The sequence below is a fragment of the Pituophis catenifer genome, unplaced genomic scaffold, assembly GCF_029215685.1.
Source record: "Pituophis catenifer annectens isolate HBS135680 unplaced genomic scaffold, rPitCat1.0.hap2 SCAF_3, whole genome shotgun sequence".
In the NCBI taxonomy this organism is placed as follows: domain Eukaryota; kingdom Metazoa; phylum Chordata; class Lepidosauria; order Squamata; family Colubridae; genus Pituophis; species Pituophis catenifer.
The window spans coordinates 133,285,058-133,305,446 of NW_027256883.1; the positions used below are offsets into that span (position 1 = coordinate 133,285,058).

The 20,389-nt window shown below is 37.8% G+C and overlaps 1 protein-coding gene across 2 annotated transcripts in view; it reads left to right on the forward strand.

Moving 5' to 3' along the window:
* Positions 1-20,389, forward strand: part of AGL (amylo-alpha-1,6-glucosidase and 4-alpha-glucanotransferase) — a 55,442-nt gene that overhangs the window by 25,181 nt on the left and 9,872 nt on the right. For both annotated transcript variants that reach the window (XM_070941195.1, XM_070941196.1), the window contains exons 18-29: positions 1,917-2,041; positions 2,193-2,305; positions 2,411-2,545; positions 4,204-4,334; positions 5,964-6,100; positions 6,317-6,450; positions 8,250-8,425; positions 10,883-10,985; positions 11,505-11,730; positions 13,215-13,326; positions 13,735-13,870; positions 18,017-18,129. In XM_070941195.1, the coding sequence (XP_070797296.1) occupies positions 1,917-2,041; positions 2,193-2,305; positions 2,411-2,545; positions 4,204-4,334; positions 5,964-6,100; positions 6,317-6,450; positions 8,250-8,425; positions 10,883-10,985; positions 11,505-11,730; positions 13,215-13,326; positions 13,735-13,870; positions 18,017-18,129 (1,641 nt within the window). The remainder of the gene's footprint in view (positions 1-1,916; positions 2,042-2,192; positions 2,306-2,410; positions 2,546-4,203; positions 4,335-5,963; positions 6,101-6,316; positions 6,451-8,249; positions 8,426-10,882; positions 10,986-11,504; positions 11,731-13,214; positions 13,327-13,734; positions 13,871-18,016; positions 18,130-20,389) is intronic.

A 20,389-nucleotide genomic window follows, 5' to 3' on the forward strand; every position in this document is an offset into this window, starting at 1 on the left:
TAAGCGAATCTGGCTTTCCCCATTGATTTATCTTGTCAGAAGCTGGCTGGGAAGATGGCAGAAGAGGATCCTGGTATCCTGCAACCATTGTAAATACATGTTGGTTGCAAGTGCCTGAATTTTGATCACTTGACTGTGGGGATGCTGCAAAGGCGGGTTTCAAAACCCATGGTTTGCTTGTGGACGCATGTGCAACGCTTCTGCACATGCACAGAAGCTTCTGCGCAGAAGCGTCCCGGCGGGTGGGCGGAGCCTCCCACCGCCGCTACCCGGTTCGCCCAATCCAGTGCGAACCAGTAGCAACCCACCACTGGGCTGCTGCTATAGTTGTAAGCACAACTGTACTTTTTTCAGTTTTTAGTTCCATTGTAACTTTGAATAGAAGCTAAACAAATGGTCATAAGCTATGGACTGCCTGTATTCAGTATATATATTTTAGTACATTGAGGCAACTTATTGAGATATAATATCTTTGACACTTGGATTTCTCATGAATCAACCATATTTGGATGAACATCCTTTGGAGAAATATTTTAGTATCTAAAATTTAAAATTTTAACAGTATTGCAGTATTAAGCAAGTATAGATAAGCCAAAATGGTTACATTGCCCATCACATGACAGGTTGCATCATGTAATCAGATGATCTAGTAGTAATGTAAACCATGGTATATATGGTAGCATGATATAATGTAATATATGAATATGTCAGAGAGTTTAAGGGAAGGTAGACCTTTTGGATAACTTAAAATAAAATCGTTCCTTAGTTATACTCTAATTATTTTAGAGTATAAATGATTTATACTCTGATTATACTCTGATTTAAAATGATTAATTATTTTAAATAGTTCTGCTTGTTAATGGTAAGTTGATACTATTCCAGCATATTTGAAATGAATACAGGTAGTCCTCGACTTACGATCAAAATTGAGCCCAAAAGTTACATTTCTAAGTGAGAAATTTGTTAAGTGAGTTTTGCCCCATTTTATGACTTTTCTTGCCATATTTGTTAAGTGAATCACTGCAGTTGTGACATTAGCAACATGGTTATTAAGTGAATCTGGCTCCCCCATTGACTTTGCTTGTCAGAAGGTTTGAAAAGGTGATCACATGACCCCAGGCCACTCCAACCGTATTAAATATGAGCCAGTTGTCAAACATTTGAATGTGAATCACATGACCGTGGGGGATGCTGCAAATGTCGTAAGTGTGAAAAATATTCATAAATCACTATTACAACAGTTACTGTTGTAACTTCAAATGGTCACTAAATGAACTGTTGTAAGTGGAGGACTACCTGTACATATTTTGAACATAGAATGAATGTAAAGGATAAGAACAACAATAAGTGACATTAGAAAAACACATATTGTTTTGCACTTAGAGCTTTGGTGGCACAGTGGTTAGAATGCAGGCTAACTTGCCCACAGCCTGGAGTTCAGTCCTGACCGGCTCAGGTTTGATTTAGCGTTCCATCCTTCCAAGGTCGGTAAAATGAAGACCCAGATTATTGTGGGCAATACGCCGACTTTGTAAACTGTTTAGAGAGGGTTGTAAAGCATTGTGAAGTGATATATAAATCTAAGTGCCATTGCTATTGCTATTGCTAGATATAAATGTATGCCAAATAACATACAATAGGATTCATATGATCTTCAATCCTTAGTTCTGTTCTTGAGTTGGAGTTCAGTAATAACCACATCTCTCAAATCTTGGATAGAGTCTATAATTGCTCCTTGTTGGTATTAAGTAACTTCTTAAAACTGAAATCAGACAATCTTGCATTGTGGCTAATGAAAAGTAAAGAACTCATGTATTGTATGCCTAGAAATTACTCACTGTCCTCTACCAATTGTAATTATGACATTTTTACCCACTGTGGCATAATAGCTGCTTTTTTCCTTACTGTTCTTATAGGCAAAATTGAAGAAGTAGTTCTTGAAGCTAGGACTTTTGAGAGAAGTGCAGATCCTTATAAAAAGGATGAGCATACAATCAATGGGTTGCCTGAGTATACAGTTGAACTCCGAGAACACATACAGGTTAGTTCTCTCTGACTCTCTGTGTATCTCTCTCCCTCCCTCTCCCTCTCCCTCTCCCTCCCTCTCTCTCTCTCTCTCTCTCTCTCTCTCTCTCTCTCTCTCTCTTGTTTTAATAGTTACCTGATTTCAGCTGCTTTTCTTCTCTTGTTAGCTCAAGGAAAGTAAAATAATAAAACAAGCTTCAATTGCCACAAAAGGTCCTAATGAATTTGTTCAGGAAATAGAATTTGAAAAGCTTACACCAGGAAGCGTGATCATATTTAGGTAAATAGCAATTATTTCTACCCATTGTAGAAAATATTTTGATGAATTGTATGGAGTTTATTGGAATGGAAGACTAACATCTCTTGTTTGGTGGTAATATTGTAGAGTTAGCCTTGATCCAAAGGCACAAGATGCTGTAGGAGTACTTCGTAATCATCTAATCCAGTTCAGTCCTCACTTTAAATCTGGAAGTCTGCCCGATGATGGTTCAGAAGCTATACTGAAAACCCCCTTTTCGGTGTAAGTTTGTCTCTATGTTGAAAATTAACAAAAAGAGGTAAAGTTACACAAATGTCTCCCTTGCTTGCTCTGCAGACCTGTCCTGTGTTCAAACAGTCGTGACGAATTAGTAAGACATAGCATGTTTGGCAATAAATATGATGTTACTTTTGGTCATTAATACTTTAGACCTTAGAGAAGGAGGTAAAGGTTACCAAGACATTCTGTGCAAACTTTCTTGAAAGAAAATCTCGTTCAGATGATTCAGACTTTGGCATTAGTGTGCTTAGCAATGACATCTTGCCAATCTTGTTCAAAGAGTGTTATTGTCTCCAAGACTAAACTACATATTATGGTGAATGTGTCATCACGGTTGTGCGTAAGAGATGTGGGTATTTTTCATTAAATGTCACTGGTAGGATGTATTCATCCAACATACGATCACAGCAGGGAGGGAGTGAAAGTTTAATCTTCCCTTCTCCCCACAGCAGGCCTTGGGAAATCTATCTATCCAAATTCAGTCCAAGAGGAAAGCTCCTTTTTGCATTTTGTCCCTGAGCAACTAACAGCTAGAGATTATATTTTTGGAGTTGTAGTGCAAGAGGCAATATATTTAATATAATTATATGATTGCCACATTATTTTCTCCCTTGTAGAATGATTGAATTATAATATGTATCTGTGATTTAGCTGGATAAGAGATCAAAATTATTTTGTCATTTTGGAATGACAAAATAAGATTCACTTTCATGCATCTCAAACAGACAAGCTGTAATCAGCCCTTAATAAGAGCAGAATAAAACTTGGTGAGAGAATTCTTGGAGATCTCAGCAGTATACTTTCATCTTGAATGCATCCTCTCACCACATCTTCGGGTTTTGAACCATGGCCCATGGCCTAGATATTATGTAGTAACATATAGATAGTCCTTGACTTAAGACCAATTGCTTAATAACCCTTCAAAGTTATGACAGACCCTCCAAAAGTTGCTTATCACCCATTTTTGAAGTTAGGACAGACACACAGATACATACATACCCTGTTTCCCCGAAAATAAGCCCTCCCTGAAAATATTTAAATGCAGAGCTAGAAATCAGCTAAGACGGCAAGAGAAGCCCCATCTTGCTCCACGCACTCCAAAATAATAAGACCTCCCCGAAAATAAGGCCAACCACTTATTTCAGGGTCCAAAAAAATAAAGACAGGGTCTTATTTTTGGGGAAACGGTAGAATCACATGATTGTACTTTGAGTACAATCCTATCTTTAATTATTCTATTCCACTATTTTTCTGATACTAGTGTAACTCTTGTCCCACATAGAGTTGTCCTGCGGTGAGTTGGTCATGGCAAGCTGTTGTAAACCCATTATCTTTACAGCCAGTTGCAGTGTCCACAGTCACAGGACCTCAATTTGAAAGTTTTTATCAGTTTTGGTGTTTACTTTCGGTTGCTGGCAAAAACTGCCCATTGGGGAAAATTGATTTGATTAACAACTATGATATTCACTTAATGATCACTGCAAAAAATTGAGGTCCAATGATGTGATGCCTTGACTTATGACCATGACAACTTAAACTGGGCTCAATTATGATCATAAACTGAGAACCACCTGTAGGTCTTACATTATACATATCACCTTTATATGCTTGTAACAGCTAATTTCTGGTTTTTTTCTCAGTATTGCATCAAAATTAACATTGGCAGACCTAAATCAACTACTGTATCGTTGTGATGCAGAAGAACAAGAAGATGGTGGAGGATGTTACGACATACCAAACTGGACACCTCTTAAATATGCAGGCCTTCAAGGTGGAAATCTACATGTTTTTGTCTCAAACTAATTGATAATTAATATATATTATTCCATTTCAAAATTTAACTTTCTGTATGCTTTTATTCTTAGCCAAGGTCCACACTTTTTTTGAGTGAGCAGGGCCAGGGGCTTCTCTGATTCCCCCCCCCCCTGGTGTGTGTGTGAGAGAGAGAATTTGGGGTTTTGTTTTCAAAACTGCATTAAGCCTACACATTTAAAAATATTATTTTTAAAACTGCTTCAAGCCTATTTTAAAACCAGTGTTATAGTTCCTGAACGTTTCCATTGAGAAACTGTCAAAAACCTAGGCCACAGGTTCAGGGGCCAAAAAAAAGTATCTTGGGGGACCTCATGTGACATATTGTGCTATAAGTAGAATACATCCAATAAAATCCAATGCATGCAATCTTGTTTGATCAATACTTCCTATTTTAGGAATGAATACTTCCTACTTTAGTTCTCAGTTTCTAGGATCTCTAGAAGTTAGAAAAGCCAAAGAATACTAGGACATTAATCAAAGCTACTGGGCTAACACATACCAGTAGTAAATCCTAGTTCCGTGATGGCGAAAGCGTGCCACAGGTGGCACATGGAGCCATATTGGTGGGCACGCGAGTGTTGCCCTAGCTCAGCTCCAGCGCGCGCATCTGATTTTTGGGCCTTCCAGGCCCACTGGAAGTCGGCAAATGGGCCTTTTCTGGCCTCCAGAGGGCCTCCAGAGGGGTGGGGAAGCCTGTTTTCGCCCTCCCCAGGCTCCAAGAAAGCCTCTGGAGCCTGGGGAGGGTGAAAAACGGGCCTACCAGGTCCACTGTGCCATCACGTGCCAAAAGCAGAGGGAGCATGCGCATGCGCGGGACACATTGAATTATGGGTATGGGCAGACACGCACATGACACACACACCCCATGCTCCCCCTGCTTTTGGCATGCGACGGCAAAATCACTGCCCTAGTTGTTCCGTTGAGAATGATACATTACTGATTATTTAAATTTTTCAAACTAACTATAAATTTGTGTAAATTTAAATTGTGAGTTTTCAAAATAACTTCAGACTGTGATTTATATCCTTGTTTGATAGATTCTCATAAATCACAAGTATAAACTGGTGAAATTCAGACATAAGTCTAAGAACCATGGCCTTTTTTGTTGTCATGTCTGAATATCGGATAATTTTGCAGAATATTTTCAAACCTACACTTTAGAAGAAATTAAGATTTTTATATAGGTTTGTAGGCTGGCTAAAGGTAGCATAATACATTTTTAAAAGGGGTGTTTTTTAAATCTATATAAACATCCTAATTTATTTTTCTTTTAATTAAATTTAGATCTTTACTGTTTTCAGAAATACATGTTTCAAAGCTGTTTGTTTTTAATTTTTGAAAACTCAGTATGGGTCAGTATGATTTAAAGCAGGGGTGTCTAACTTCGGCAACTTCATGACTTATGAACTTCAAAATCCAGAATTGGCTGGCGGGAAAATTCTGGGAGCTGAAATCCACAAATCATAAAGTTAGCAAGGTTGGATACCCCGGATTGAAGGCATATAAATAAATAACATAATAATGCATGTCATAGTTTTCATGACCTACCGGTATATTATAAAACCATATTTCTGTGGATCCTCAGGAATAATGTCAGTGATGGCAGAAATACGACCAAATAATGACTTGGGCCATCCTTTCTGTGGTAATTTGAGAGCTGGAGACTGGATGATTGACTATGTGAGCAATCGCTTAATTTCTCGTGCTGGAACTTGCTCTGATGTAAGTTAAACTTCGCAAAAATAATTCTCTTTGTAAACAGATATTCATTTGTTATATATTAACTTACCTGAGGAACTCTTCTTGTAAACTTGAAAGCTAGTACATTATTTGGGAATCTTTGTACAATTATTTAACTAGGATTAACCTAACTTTCAGCACTTGTTATTAATCACAGTTTTAAATGTAGTACTACTGTTTGTTTCCTTCAACTATTAGGTTGGGAAGTGGCTGAAAGCAATGTTTATCTACTTGAAGCGGGTCCCTCGTTACCTCATTCCATGTTATTTTGATGCCATATTAGTGGGTGCATATACTACACTTCTTGACTTGGTTTGGAAACAGATGTCCAGGTATGCTTTTATTAGGATAGCTGTAGAAAGCTGGAACATGATATTGCTGAGTTGTGTCAAGCACAAAATGTTTCATCTGTTTTTCTTTGAAAGCACAGGGTGACTCATTATGGGGTAATCCTAACTGCATTCAAAAATTATTTCCTTTATTCTCTATAGTTATTAAAATAAAATAGAACAAATTTACACACATCTAAGTCATCTCTTAATTTCTGCTTAGTAACACTTAGCCAAATGTGTATGCAAGTATCCTAGCTGAAAAATAATGTGTTTCAGTTTGATACGGAATGTTAATTTAATGCGAGATGACTAATAAGTGATAGCTCATTCATATATTTTATTTGATGTGATCAGTTAACTGTCAGTATACTGTTCATGACTAATGAGCTTTTTTAAGATCATATAATGTCCATGAGACCATGAATGTGTTATCCTTCTGAGCTGTCTGGAAGGGTTGGATTGGTGGGACACACTATTTGTGGTGGTTGGTGATTGCTGTTGAAACATCTGATGAAGGTGCTTCTTGGGGATTACTGTTTACTGACCTGTGGTTCCCCTTAAGGTTTATTTTGTCATTGGTACTATTCAACAACTAGGTGAAAGCAGGAGTGAAATCTACTTACCTCTTTACCAGTTCAGAAGCGCGCACGTATCACATGCACGCACAGACCTTTTGCGTATGCGCAAAACCTTCTGCGCATGCGCAGAAGGTAAAAAACACATTACTTCCTGGTTTAAAACCAGGAAGTAATGACACCTGGGTGGGTGGGCGGAGCCATCGCTACCAGATCGCCGAACCAACGGCCAAGATCGCTACCGGACCGGGCAATCCAGTCCGATCCGGGAGCATTTCACCCCTGGGTGAATGTTATTTTAATGTTGACAATGGGAACAAACCGAAATTAAATCTAGACAATCCTGCATCCTGGGTTCGGTAACTATTTTCAGTAGTGAAATTGCATTCTAGAAAAATAGGTTCACAATTTGGGATTGTTTTTCGATTCCTAACTGTCAGGCCTCAATTGCAGCAATCAATCAGGTATCCATGCATCGATTAGCCATCCATTAATGGCTATTAATTAGTGGAAGGTACAAATATAAAATGCTGCTTGCATTGAAAGAATTTTATCAGGCACAATTTAAAAACTTGGTGTTGGCTTTTAAAACCCTAAATGGCTTCTAGCCTGATTATCTGGGATATTGGGTCACCTATTATGAACCTGCCCAGGTACTTAAAGGAGAGGATCCTCTGATCCATTACACATTGCCAGAGATTTAGCTATCTTGTACACAAGTGGTGTGGTTATGGGATGTTCTGTGTAAGGATATGTGTTTGGCACCCTCTCTTCCGATCCTTAGGAAATCGACAAAAATATATTGTTTTCACCAAGATTCTAATTACAGTAAAAGATACTTTACGGACAAATTGGAAATATCTTTATACATTTCCATGACATAGAAGAGGTCATCACATATATTTGTGTTGTTTTTTGATAACATTATCATGCAGTCATGTATATAATTACAATATTATGCAAATTATATATATATTAATGCAAATTTAATTTGACATGATTACACAAGCAATGTAAATCACAGCAGAAATAAGGTTCATTGCATCAAGATCCAGAAAATTGAAGTTTCAGTGTAATTCTAGCGTCACTGATTTTTTTTAATTATATAGATTTTCCTGTTATACTTTCATCTTTTGTAGTTTGTTTTATTGTTGTATTAGTGCTTTTTTGCTAGCTTGGTACCAGAAAATTTATGGACTTGAAATAGTGTTGCTTTAATTACAGCTTTGTTCAGAATGGTTCAACGTTTGTTAAACATCTTTCCTTGGGCTCAGTCCAGATGTGTGGAATAGGAAAATATCCAACTTTGCCACCTCTGTCTCCTGCCTTAAAGGATGTTCCTTATAGGCTGAATGAAATTACGGGAGAAAAAGAACAGTGCTGCGTTTCTTTAGCAGCCGGTAAGCATGGTCACTGGTCCATGAAAGAGTCCACCTTTAAAAATATTTTGCATGTTTTGAATCTCTGCTAGCAGAAAGGAAGCACTTCTTATTGGACTCATGAACCTTGGAGATCTGGTGTTGGGAAGGCAAGAGGAGCAGCGTAGTATAAATCTAATTACCGGTAAATCTGAGTGGATAGTAACAGTCATATCCCTTCAGTTAGTTCCTGAAACTATACTCAGTATTTTTCTGTCTCCCACTCTAAATTAAGAGATAACATTGGGATTTGGACAGGGAGTGTTAGATCTCTCAAAGAAATTCAAAAATTAGGTATTGTGATGTTTCCAGAACACCATCATCATCAGTAATTTTTAGTAGGACAGCTTCTGTTAACAAAAATAGATTCCGCAGACTCACTTAGTTGATTCAGAGCCTTCTTTCATTAGCTGGCCTTAATTCCTGTTTTCTAGAATTCCATTATCCTAATGTCTGATGCTTTTTTAGGAGGCAACTGGACTTCCTTGTTTTTCTTTGAAGACATGTCGCTTTTCACCCAAGAAGCTTCTTCAGCTCTGACTGGACTCCCCACCATCTAGTCAGAGCTAAAGAAGCTTCTTGGATGAGAAGTAAAACATCTTCAAAGAAAAACAAGAAAGTCCAGTTGCTTCCTGAAAAAGCACCTTTGGGACAACGATGACTTGGCTGACTGAGAATCTCTATAGACATTTAACTAATGTCTGATCTCTAGTTGGTCTCATCTAGTAACATTTTGTCCCTTTGCATACCTTTCATGACCACAAAGTTGGATAAAATAGTTTATGTAAATCAGTTTCTACTGACATTCTTTACATTTGTATTTGATAGTCAATTTTATATCGATGCTAAAATTCCATGAAGCTGAAAAATTACCTGTCAAAAGTATAAATAATAAGAATTAGAGGTAAGCATTCTGGTAAACTTCTGGAACTTTACAAACCTACATATAACTTTCATGCTTCACCATAAGCTATATGTAATTCATTATTTATTTTTATTGCTTTTAAAATAATAACAAAAAACCAGAAAAAGAACAAAATACAAAGATACTTGTATTAGAAAAACATTGTCAAAGAAAAGGGGGAAAACATAGTAAGTTTTTTTTTAAATCCATACAAAGTCTATATCTGTTAGGCAACCCACTCAGGTGCAATCATTGAATGAAAGGTGCCATAAATTTATGTTTCCAATGCTGCAGTTATCAGTTTTTTGGCCATAGTAAGAGTGTGGAACATCCATTTATGTTGTCAGATTGTCAAATTACATACACCAGGTATGTAATTCAAAAGAATATTATCCTCCAAAAATGTTAGCTTTTATTGCACAAATATATTCACTAGTAAGTGTAGGACATTGTAAAAACATGTGCTTTAAAGAAGAATTATCCTTATTACATTTCCAACAAACCTTTATATAATATAAAAATTCCAATAATTGGTCTGCGCACCCAAGTGTATAGTGTACAAGTTTGAAATGAGGTGGTTCATAATTCATGGATTATTGATCCATAATTCATGGATTATTAATACACATCTAGTAATTATATATTCTGTATTCTTCATTGGGTTGGACTAGTCTACAAATACAGAGAGTTATAGTACATATGAGCTGTGCTAAAAGAAAATATAAGTAAATATGTAGATATTATTGGAATCAGCGTCATGTCAAATCTCATGTCAGATTTAGTGCTCTGGTGACAAGCAAGAACCAAAATAAATTGTTATTCAGATAGAGCTTGACAGAGCAGTGTTACTGAACTGATTTTAAAATTACAGTCAGATACAAGTACAAAAGGTTAAAAAATATGAGATGTAAAGGCTCACGTTAGAAATGAAAGGCAAGGAAGAAGCAGAATTTTATGAGGTGTGGGATAAGTGGTATAACTGGTTAGAACAGAGAAATAAAAATGTATAGGAATAAATGTAAAATACCTGTAAGAGACATGACACGGTACTGTTAAAAATGTTTATTGTTATGTAATTTGAAAATAAAAAATAAAATTGAATATATATATATATATATATATATATATATATATATATATATATATATATATTCTTACAGTATTAAGAAATTAATGTGTTCCTATATTCCTATATAAAGGCTTAGTATTTCCTTTGTATATTTTAGGACCTTTCTCCCAGCAATTCATATCCTTTTCGAATTCATATTGGTTCCAAGTTAATGTTATCAAGCAGAGAAACAAAAGGTTCATCTATCTTATGTCTTGCTAGCTAGTGAGAGTAAGGAAGGTCCCAATCTTCATTTTTTTAATATAAATTAGGATGACTTTGTGCAGATGGACGTCATCCAAATTGAGTTAACTCAGAGGGAATGGAGCAGTGTGTGGCTCAGCCATAAATATAAAGTAAGCTGTTTTTGAAAGGTAGAGCTATTAAGTTCTTAAGCTTTACATCTGCTTTGTCTCTCACTCTTCAGGTTTACCTCATTTCTCATCTGGCATTTTCCGTTGCTGGGGAAGAGACACTTTTATTGCACTGAGAGGGCTGATGTTAGTTACTGGACGCTACTTAGAAGCAAGGTAAAGCAGTTACAGATGTCAGTAGTATCTCTCCCTCCCTCCCTCCTTTGAACGGTCACTAAATGAACCGTTGTAGGTTGAGGATTACCTGTATTATTTATACGAATAGAAAAATGAAAATAGAAATTTGCGTTAGGATAAATAAGATTCTAGTCATTTAAAGCAATGCTTATATGTATACATTTTTGGTTAATATTTTCCAAATAGAGAGGATGGAATTATTGTTTGTGTAACCTACCCTAATCCTGGCCTGAGTGCCTTTCATCAAATCCTCTGGAAAGCTCTTATTAAACAGAATGATTTAATCCATGCAAGACTAAATACGGGTAGTCCTTGATTTATGACTACAATTGGGATCAGAAACTTCTTTACTAAGTGATGCAGTCATTAAGTGAGCATCTCATTACCAGGTCTGATTTTACAACCATTTTTACTTCACATACTTTTAGTGAAATGTAATAGAGAACTTGAAAGCCTACCATTTTATATTCACTCCCTTCTCCATCTCTCTGGTTTCAGGAACATAATATTAGCATTTGCCGGCACCCTAAGGCATGGTCTCATTCCCAATCTGCTTGGCCAAGGTACTCATGCCAGGTACAATTGTCGTGATGCTGTGTGGTGGTGGCTTCAGTGTGTACAAGATTATTGTAAAACCGTTCCAAATGGCACAGACATTCTCAACTGTCCAATATCTAGAATATATCCTACTGATGATTCTCTACCTCAGCCAGAAGGCAAAATGGTAAATTATAGCTTCTGTCTTTTTAGCTCGGTTCAGTCCCTTACATGTTTTATCCGTGTGTTAGTTTGGGAGAGGAATCTTCTGGTTTTGCAAGTTGACTTTAGTTCATGTCAGATTATTGCTGAAGTAGATTGATCCTCTAAAGTAGGGGTGTCAAATTCAAGGTGGCCTGCAGCGTGCTTAGATCTGGCCTGCGGGGCCACCCTAGAAACAGCAAAGGACTGGCGCACGGTGCCTCTGCCAGTGAAAATGGAGCTCGGGAGGGCCGTGCACCAGCTCAGTTTTCGGTGGCAGAGGATTGCAGGAGCCTGTGACAGCTAAAAATGGAGCCTGGGTAGGCCATGCACAGCCTCCCCAAGCTCCGTTTTCACTGGCAGAGGGTTGCACGAAGCCATTGTGGCAGAAAATATAGCCTCAACAAGTGACGTCAAGCCCATCCTGGCCACACCCACCCACCCCAGCCCCCCAAGGTCAAATACAAACCTGATGCGGCCCTCAATGAAATCAAGTTTGACACCCCTGCTCTATAGTGTTGTGTCATGCCTGTTACTGCCTGGTGCTATTATGAGTACAAAAAACCCAACTTGGATTATTACGTTTGGTGGCCTCTGATAACATAAAAAGATTGTGTCCTTAACAGGGGTTAGGAAGGAAATTATCCATGAAACTCTTGTTCTGCAGTTTAATATAAAATGTAAATACTTGCCCAAAGAACTTCAATATTACAGTATTACTTTCATTGACATAGACTTACTGTTGTAATCAAATTCATTAAAGAACAAATGTTAAAAGGAAGTGGATTTTTTTCTAAATAAACCAATTGTATATATTATTGCATGTAGTGTTGAAGTATTTTTGACCTGCTTCAGAAGGAGAAACACTGACTAGGTATGTCTTCAGTACCTTAAGTTTACACTCGATATTACATAGTATAAAAGACTACTTTAAAGTTTTGAGAGTCAGTTTGGTTAAGCCTAAGGCATCAGGCTAGAAACCAGGAGATCATGATTTCTAGTCCTGCCTTAGGGCAAAGCCAGATAGGTGACCTTGAGCCAGTCACTTTCTCTCAATTCTAGGAAGGAAGCAATGGCAACCTGCTTCTGAAAAACCTTGTGAAGAAAATCAAAGCATCTCTAAGATTCAAACATGTTTGATTGGGGGGAAAATATTAAAATGCAGAGGTTAAAGCATTGGAGTGAGGATGTTCAGTTTTAAATTAATTTTCAGCAAATCCACTCACTAGGGCCCGTCATTCTTTATTAGCTCAACCTAAAATACTTGTTAAGAGATAAAATGAGTTTTATGTAATCGTTTTGAAATTTTGGAGAAAACACAGGACATAAATCCAACACACACTCTCTTGAGAGTGTGTCCTTTGGACTTGCCTCTGAATAGGAGGTTCCTTTACAAACTTAATGTTACTTGTTATGTGTGTTTTTAATTTAGGGTTTTTTCCCCCTTTCCTCCCCTATATTTCCTCCCAGGATCAGCCATTATATGAAGTGATACAGGAAGCAATGCAAAAGCACGCCCAAGGCATAAATTTCCGAGAGAGGAATGCTGGCCCACAAATAGATCGAAATATGAGAGATGAAGGTATACATTCTTTAACTATTTTTTTAAATGGATGTTCATGTTTATTTCTTAGCTTCCTAAAACATCTTGAAATAAAGTGAGATTTTCTTTAAATCCCCTTAAAGATACACTTTTCCACGATTCAGAGCACGGGTGACAAACTTGATTGCGTCACGTGACGTAGAGCCACGTGACGTAGAGCCACGAGACATAGAGCCTTTGTGGAGCCAAGGTGCACATGATGCATCCAGCCCATGGGCCACCACTTTGAAATCCCTGAATTTTAGGTGAAAGCATTCATATGATTGTGTTGTCAGTTAATGTAATTTGGGCTGCCATAAAAACCCTAGTTCATTCCGAGTGGATGCACATGGGGCAACATTTTTATGTGTCTTTTCTGGAAAACAAGCTGGTATTTGTGCTTTGTAGGCTTTAATGTAACTGCAGGAGTGGACATGGAAACAGGCTTTGTCTTTGGAGGGAACCGTTTTAATTGTGGTACCTGGATGGATAAAATGGGAGAGAGTGATAAAGCTCGCAACAAAGGAATTCCAGCAACTCCAAGGTACTGCATAAATGCTTGTAGCATTGTTGGCACATTAAAGGCCTGAATATAATTGACTAATTAGAAATCAGTGTAAAAAATATTGCTGTGAACAATGAATGAATGAATGTTTTTATCACAGTCACTGATCAGAATTGCAAACAATAACATATAATAATAAAGAAAGTGAAAACAAAATAAAATAGTACAATTGGTGGTGGGTTTGTTAGTAGATAATAAAAGTCTGCCTAATTTTCAGTGCAGCGTTTATTAAATTTATTTGCTGCCCATCTTTCTGTGAGCTACTCTGGCTGGCTTACAACAGTAAAAAAAGGAAAAAAGTGATAAAAATGTAAATATAACAATAATAAAGCAATGAAACAATAAAAACAAACAATGAAAGTACAAAGTATGGATTAAAAAATGGGTAGGGTGGGAGCAAGAAGCACAGGTATTGCAAGGATTACAAATTTTAGCTTTCTTCAAGGAGACTGAATCATAGTGATCTGATAACAACTGTATATTAAGAAAGATCAGAATTTATCAAACAAGGAGCTATAAGTAAGATCCTTGAGCCCTTATAGAAGGTACAGTATAGCAGGACATGAGCTGTAGTTTCAACAGGCCCTTGTCCACAGTGGCAAAGTATCATAAGGAACTCTTTTGTATCATCCCACAAAAATTGCTCTGTGGAGAGCACTGAAGTGTGCTAAAGTTAATGCTCTTCAGAATTTGGAAATAATTATGTGGTGTAAGTACCTCACTGGTTTGTGTAAAAGGGATTGACTTCTGTGAAAAACATTCTTAAATAAAAAAAACTGGTCCTGTTGGACTTTCACATTTTTGATACGTTGTTTAAATGTGCTTAGTGCATGCTCATAACCCATCATGAGGAACGCATCCCTGGAAAAGTGAAGAAGTTGAAGTTTATTTTATTATTATTTATTTATTTTATTAATCATATTTCTATGCCGCCCACTCTCCGAGGACTCTGGACGGCTTACACCAAAGACAGTATACTAAATAGCATATTGCCCCCAACAATCTGGGTCCGCATTTTACCCACCTCGGAAGGATGGAAGGCTGAGTCAACCTTGAGCCGGTGAGATTTGATCCGCTGATCTGCTGAACTAGCAGACAGCTGAAGTAGCTGCAGTACTGCACCCTAATCACTGCGCCACCTCGGCTCCCAAGTTTTTGTCCTGAACCATATTGACTTGTAATTGTTCACTATAAGGAACTCAGACCTGTGGGAAAGAACAGTAACTTCAACCACCATGGTATGATGCAGGTCCATGCGCCTATTTTGACTTTAGATAGCCATGGCTCCTTCTTCTGTAATGTTACATTTTTAAATGTAAGGAGCTACAGCAGTGGTGAAATCTAAAATTTGTTACTACCGGTTCTGTGGGCGTAGCTTGGTGTGTGTGTGTGGGGGGGGGGTTAATGTGACGGTGGGCGTGGCCAATTTTTTTTTTTTACTTTTAAAACCATTTTTTCTACAACCTTCGGCGAAAAGGTTGTTAAAAAATGTTTTCAAAAAGCTCTGATGATCCCAGCTAAGTTGCCTGATTGGCAGAGGCTTTTTTTCTTTTAAATGCCTCTGACGATCAGGCAACTCAGCTTGGATCGTCAGAGGCATTTAAAAGAACAAAAGGGTTTTTTTCTTTTAAATGCCTCTGACGATCCAAGCTGAATTGCTTGATCATCAGAGGCTTTTTTTTCTTTTAAAAGCCTTTGACGATCCCAGCTGAGCCGCACGATCATCAGAGGCTTTTTAAAATTATTTTTAAAAACATTTTTTCAGCCGAAGAGGTTGTAGAAAAAATGCTTTTAAAAGTAAAAAAAAAGCCTCTGATGATTGTGTGGCTCAGCTGGGCATGGGGGGGGGGCAGGGATTTTTGCTAGTGGTTCTCTGAACCATCTGCCTCCATCGCTACTGGATCGGGCGATCCGGTCCAAACCGGGAGCATTTCACCCCGGGCTACAGTATCTGGAATATAGCCATTAGGAATTCAGGTTGGATCTTTTCAAGAGGAGTAAAGAAAATAGTAATAGCCCTTAGACTTATATACGGCTTCACAGTGCTTTACAGCCCTCTCTAAGCGGTTTACACAGTCAATGTTGCCCCCAACAATCTGGGTCCTCATTTTACCGACCTCAGAAGGATGGAAGGCTGAGTCATTCTTGAGCCTGGTGAGAATCGAACTACCAAACTGCTTGCAGCCGGCAGTAGCATAAGTAGCATGTAGTACTGCATTCTAAACACGGCTTTTGTAAAGTCCTAGCTGAACACCAAAACATAGTTGTGCCCAGGTCTTAGCTAATTATACCTTCAGTGTTGCTGGGATACATTGTGCTTCTCTGGTAAAGTGAAAAGATACGGCCAGTTTTTTGAGCATTTCGTTTGACATAATTTTGGTGTGCACTGTGTTTGGTGGAACTATGGAAAACCATGTCCAAATATTTAAAAGATTGCTCTTGTTCAACACTCTTGCTATTTATCTTCCAGATGTGCAGTTTAGGCGATTTCCAAGATCAGGACCTCATTTTACTATAGTTGATATCAAGTGCTTCCTTAGAGCAGTGTTTGTCTGGAGCATTCAGAGTCCAATTATTAAGTTCAATTGCTGTGAGCTAGGTTTTTTTTTTTTAATTTAAAAAAAATCTATTTTCAGCGGAAAATGCTGGTTCAGTGGAAAAATAAACTGGCTAAATTAAACACATGTAAACTCTGTCCACTGCCTCAAGGATATTCATGTTCAGTTTAGATAGATGTGTATATAAAATGTATGCAAAAAAATTATAAACATGCAGGCAGGAATTTTGCCTGAAATCCTCTCGATTTAAAATACAGAAGTATTTTATGAAAAAATATTTTAAACCATGCTGTTGGCATTAAACAACTAGCAGCAGCAGAAGCTTTAAATTTTATCTGTGTTTTGCAGAGTTAAATGGCAAGATTGGCCTCATATGAAATGAGCATCTATGAATTACCCATTTGGAGATTTCTGGCATACAAACACTAGATTTACACATGAATTGAATATGCAATCCAGATCTGATTCAAGGGAAAGATTACTGGATTTGCTATAATTTTCACATGACCTAACCCTAAACCATGGGTTAGGACAGGAGTGCAAATTCAGCCTATTTTTATTTCTTCAGTTCCTGCCTTTCTAACCCTGGTCTTAGTATTCCTCTCTCTCTTTTTTTTCCAGTTTCTTCCCCATCTCTGTCTGATCCTTACCACCTTGTCTGGGCTCTCTATCTGTTTTCTTTCATTCCAAAGCAAGGGGGTGGGCTAGCACAGATAGCTCCTTCTGCTAATGAAAATAGCTGAACTGTTTCCTCTCTCCTCCTCTTCTTCTTCTTCTTCTTCTTCTTCTTCTTCTTCTTCTTCTTCTTCTTCTTCTTCTTCTTCTTCTTCTTCTTCTTCTTCTTCTTCTTCTTTTTTGGATCAGGAAGAAAACATCCTTCTGATTATTCAAAGAGAAAACCACAATATCAGAGTGCAAACTCACTTCCTTTTTTTGCAATCATAGACTAAAATAAAGCCACCATTGCCCATAGTTCCTCTTGCTATAGAGATAAAGGAGAATATATGTATATATGATGAGAGAAATAAACTATCGTACGGGTGTGTGAAAATAAAAATTAATAAAGGTTATACATGCGTGCATGTAGATATATGTTTAAATAAAATTGTCCCGCCAACTTTGAGTTCCTTCCATGTCCAGTTTTGGAATGTAACTCTGAACATATTGTGCAACAGGACTTTGAAGCCCTTGAGAAGATTGATTTAACCTAATATGGTCAGACTCATAAGTCTGAAAAACATCTAAGACAGACAATGCTTGTGACTTTAAATTTACATGAATACACAACTGTTCCATAAATTATTCATGTATATGCAAAGGAATCTAAAACCCTGAGATCCAAATTTAACTAGCCAATTACTGCCTCTTTTGACTGACAGTACCTCTGTATTGTACAAGATAAAAATCATTATCTTGGCACATTCGCACTGCCCTCTTCCAAAATATACATGTATACATGTAATCAGTGTTGTGTACTCTTGGCATGGCCAGTAAATATAGTAACCAAAAACTTTATTTGGTAATGGAAATGCAACTTACTTTTCTGCTTTGGCTGTCCTTTTATTAGAGATGGTTCTGCTGTGGAAATTGTTGGTCTATGCAAATCAACAATTCGCTGGTTACAGGAATTGTCGGTGAAGAAGATATTTCCATATCCTGGAGTTACTGTGAAAAGACATGGTAAGCAAATAGGGTATAATGGAAGTAGAAAAATGACATTACTAATAATAGTAATAAAGTGCCCAAAATGTTTCACACTAGATTTTTTTGAGCAACTCAAAAAGCAACAGAGAGAAGACAGCTGGATTACATTTCTCTCTAAATCAAGAAATGTTTGGATGGAAGAGAAATGAACATTTCAAATAGTTAAGTGGGATTGTTTTGAAGATTAAATGGGAGCAAGCTATATAATTGGCTGCCTGTTCCATTGTTTCCCCTAAGCCTTCATTCATGCTGATTTACAGCGAGGATAAGAAATAATATCACTCACAGGCCTATTTCTCACTGCCTCCGTGTACAGTGGAGAAATGCTCTTCCCCTCATTCCCCAAATAGCCTGTTAATTCCTGAGAAGAAAAAAATAGGCAAAGAGCACAAATATAGACATAAATTGTTAGCCAACTTCTATTGCTAGAGTCAGAACCAGTGGTGGGTTGCCCCCGGTTCGGACCAGTTCGCAAGAACCAGTAGTAAAAGCGGTGGGAGGCTCCGCCCACTGACCTCGACATCATCAGGAAGCTTCTGCGCATGCGCGGCCCCATTGCGAACCGGTAGTAAATGTAAGTAGAACCCGCCCCTGGTCAGAATCAGAACAGAATGCTTTTGTTGACATTCGGCTCACCTAAATGCAGCAATAGTAACAACTAAGCAAAAAATAAAAAAAAAGATACATCCAGATAAGCAAAAATGAAATTCTGATTCAGGGAAGTAAAGCAGGGAAAAGAGGTTTGTTCACTTGAAATGAAGCAATCCCCTCTCTCCTCCCCCCATCACCGCATAGATTAGATGCATCCCTTCCATAAGGGAGCAGGTTGATTTGTACCCAGTGTCTTCTGTAAGACCACTGAACTTCTGAGAAAAGCTATCTCCAAACCAAGAAGGCAAAACAGCACTTAATCCATGGGAGGGGGATGGGAAAGCAATGGTTAACCATGGTGGACTGGGTGGTTGAAGAGCTGCTCTCCTTATGGAAAAGAAAGCAGGAAGTAATGCAGAAGCATCATGGTTGAAAGACTGTTTCCTTCCCATGGGAGGTATAGTTCTTTATAGCTATAGCATCTCCCACACAGTTCAATTCCTTCTGTGGATTAGGCTCTGCAGCTCTTTGCCCACAGGGGTGAATTTTTAAAACGCATCCAACAGTCTTATGTAACATAAAAAAGTATGCCCATTCAACGGCACCTATCAAGCACTGAGTGGGGAGAGTAAACACACACACACACACACACACACACACACACACACACACACACACACTTATCTTGCTATTTATTCCTCCTAATCCTGGCAGCCTGGGATCTGAAGGCAAGAAAAATGGAAGAATTGACTTTTTTTTTTTGTACAGTGAAAGACTCTCCATCTACTGAAAAACAAATGGACCTGGAAAATATATAGCCAGAGACTCGGGGTGAGGGAAGAGATGCACCTGCCATAGTCTCAATAGGAGTAGGGCAAGTCTCCACTCCTAAACCTGGCTTGGTAGGATGCTTGCAAAGAAAGAGAAAATGAATTCTACCCCATATCGAGAATCTGTGGAGATTCTCAATCAGCCAGGTCATGGTTGTCCCAAAGATGCTTTTCACAAGGCAACTGGACTTGAAGACATTTTTGCTTCTCATCCAAGAAGCTTCTTCATTTCTTTAGGATGAGAAGTGAAACATCTTCAAGGGCAAAAAAACCCAAGAAAGTCCTGTTGCCTTTTGAAAAGCACCTTTGAGACCCATATAGAAGGCCTATTATAACTTAAAAATATGGTTTCCTCATCCATCTGATTCCATCCACACCAATATGTCTGCAATCCTAAATTCTGTTTCCCATCAACTATTTTTTTGCCACCTCCATGCTTATGCATATGGAAGCTTGGCTTTTACAGTACGCCTAACTTCTATCCTGCATGATGATAAAGCGAACTCCAGAATTATCCAATTTTTAGTCAGGTAAAATACTTGTTTAGATCAAAATACCATTTGTACTAATTTTTTAAAAAGTAGAAAAAAATAGAAATATTTTTTCTACTTTACTTTTCTATAGAAAAGTAGAAAAAAGTATTTGCATTAATGGGTCCTCCAGAGGAAGTGGGCTTCAGTTTTCTCTTGGAAACAGTTGTCCCAGTTCAGAATGATAGCAACACTGAATCTGGAGAATTTTAGATAATATATTGTAGTAGCATCATGTTTCTAATTACAGCACAGCTATGTCTTATCAGGATGTGTTCTTAATGA